Raw genomic sequence first — 2,698 nt, forward strand, 5'->3', positions numbered from 1 at the left:
CTGTTAGGAATCCCACAAAAACCCCAAGCTAAATAACCACAACACATATGCAGAGGACCTAGCATAGACCCATGCAGGCAATCAGGCTCTGTGATTGCTGTCTTGGTCTCTGTGAGCTCCCAGCTTAGTTGATTCTGTGGGACAGGTTTTCCTGTGTCCTCAACCTCTCTGTCTCTTCTAGTCCTTCTTCCCCTCTTCCGAAGGGTTCCCTGAGCCCTGCCTAGTATTTGGGTGTGGCTCTCTGCATCTGTTCCCATCACCTGCTTTTCTATTGGGATGTAAGCCTTTCTTCTATCTTAGAACATATATGAAATTATAATACTTATTTTTATTTTTAGTAAACACAATTGTTGATGTCTATACAGTGGAACAGTTAAAAGTAAAAGCTTTGAAAAGTGAAAGAAAAGCTGATCCTTTCTATGGCATCCTTTATGCTTACATTTCTACATTGAACATTGATGATGAAACTACCAAAGTAGTTAGAAATAGATGGTAAGTAGACATTATTTTCAACAAATTCATGAAAAATAATTACTGTTAATAAAGTCAAACTCTATAGTAATTAAGCTATTCTTTGTATTAACAGTGGTTGTATGAAAGTGGTTGTATGTTTCTGTGACAAAATATTTATGTTCTGTGCTGTTTAGTTTTATGTCACCTTGACACAAGGTAGAATTATCTTAAAGGAGAGAACCTCAATTGAGAAAATTCCTACGTAAGATCAGACATTTTAAGTAGTCATTAGTGGAGAGGGCCCAGCCCATTGTGGGTGGAGCCATCCCTGGACTGGGGGTCCTGCGTTCTATAAGAAACCAGGCTGAGCAAGCCATGAGGAGCAGGCCAGTAAGCAGCACCCTTCCATGGCCTCTGTATCAGTGGCTGCCTACAGGTCTCTGGCATCTCTGAGTTCCTGTTCTAATTTCCTTTAATGAAGGACTACAATATATAAGTGAAAGCTAAGTAAAACCTTTCTTTCCCAACTTGCTCTTTGGTTTTAGTATTTTGTCATAGCACTAGAAACTCTAACGAAGACAGATTCAATCATAATAACTGACTTTTAGGCCTACAGTAGGGCTAAATGGATCAATGCTTACCTCACCCTGGTTCAACTTTCAGCACAACAAAAAAGAAAGAAAAAACCCACTGGTTTTTAAAGTAAAATAGATCATATTTCTGCATCAAAAAGATTAATATTATTTGAAACATTTAATTAGGATGACAAACTTATAATTTTGCAGAAAACAGTTTTGCTTGTCATGTCTTACAGCACTATGAAAACATATTAAATACATGGCATATCTGACCTCCATCCTTAGTTATTACCTTGCTTAAAAAGTAAAGCCCAGGGCTGGCGAGATGGCTCAGCAGGTAAGACTAACTGCTCTTCCGAAGGTCCTGAGTTCAGATCCCAGCAACCACATGGTGGCTCACAACTACCGGTAATGAGATCTGATGCCCTCTTCTGGTGCATCTGAAGACAGCTACAGTATACTACGCAGGAGCAAGCAGGGCCACAGCAAGCGGGGCCATCCTGAGTTCAATTCCCAACAACCACATGATGGCTCACGGCCATCTGTACAGCTACAGTGTACTCATACACATAAAATAAATAATAAAAAAATAAATATAAAAAATGTTTTTAAAAAAAGAAAGTAAAGCCCAAGACATTTATTAATTTTAATCAAATGATTCTTGGCAAGAAAGAAACATCTAAAATGTTATTTTAAAGGTCTCTCTACAGATTTTTATAACTGAATTTTTAAAATTGAGATTAACTTGAGAGTCACACAAAGTTAAGAATGTAGAAATTGAGCCTAGTGTAATGGTAGGGGTCTTTTTGTAATCCTAGCACTTAAGAAGTGGTGGCAGGAAGATGAAGGAAACCGACCTGCAGTTTCTCTTCTCCTGTGGGTGATTCACGAACTGGGGAAGTCGAGTTTCTGTGAAAATAAGCGGGTTAGGAGACAAAGGAACGACACCAAGTACATTTATCAAGGTGTGATCTTTACTCAGTGAACCAGGATATTTATAGCTAAGGCAAAACAATCTTATGGCTTTTAGCATAGAAGTGAGAACAGGGAAAAAACATAGCAGTCTGTAAACAATACCCTGGGCTCCAGGCAGGAAAGTGGATTAAAGGTTCAGTTCCTTTTGAAGTCTGGGCTACCACTTCTATCTTTGATCTCTGGAGCTGTCTCCCGTCCTTAACACCTGATGGGGCGAGCAGGGCTGCTGTCTCCGGAATCCTGTTGAGTCCAGCGGGGACAGTACAGGAAGATGAAGAGTTCAAAGCCAGTTTGTGCTAGTGAGACCCTCCCTGTCTTAAAAACAAAAACCTGCTGGGCAGTGGTGGCGCATGCCTTTAATCCCAGCACTTGGGAGGCAGAGGCAGGCAGATTTCTGAGTTGGAGGCCAGCCTGGTCTACAGAGTGAGTTCCAGGACAGCCAGGGCTACACAGAGAAGCCCTGTCTCAAAACAAAACAAAACAAAACAAAAACACTTCTTGCTGGGTGGTGTTGGCACTGGTCTTTAATCTCAGTACTCAGGAACCTCAAACTCAGAGTTCGAGGCCAGCCTGGTCTACAGAGCAAGTTCCAGGACAACGAGTTCTACACAGAGAATCCTTGTGTTGAAAAATAAAAACAAACAAACATAAAACCCCAAACAATTCTCAATTAACACAAACAAGAGAACAGA

At 40.5% G+C, this 2,698-nt stretch overlaps 1 protein-coding gene across 2 annotated transcripts in view; it reads left to right on the forward strand.

The window, feature by feature from the left end:
* The window catches only part of Meiob (meiosis specific with OB-fold), a 156,465-nt gene that overhangs the window by 67,009 nt on the left and 86,758 nt on the right, over window positions 1-2,698 (forward strand). For both annotated transcript variants that reach the window (XM_031350914.1, XM_031350915.1), the window contains one exon: window positions 339-492. In XM_031350914.1, coding sequence (XP_031206774.1) covers window positions 339-492 — 154 coding nt within the window. The remainder of the gene's footprint in view (window positions 1-338; window positions 493-2,698) is intronic.

The sequence above is a fragment of the Mastomys coucha genome, unplaced genomic scaffold (genome assembly GCF_008632895.1).
Source record: "Mastomys coucha isolate ucsf_1 unplaced genomic scaffold, UCSF_Mcou_1 pScaffold5, whole genome shotgun sequence".
NCBI lineage: Eukaryota > Metazoa > Chordata > Mammalia > Rodentia > Muridae > Mastomys > Mastomys coucha.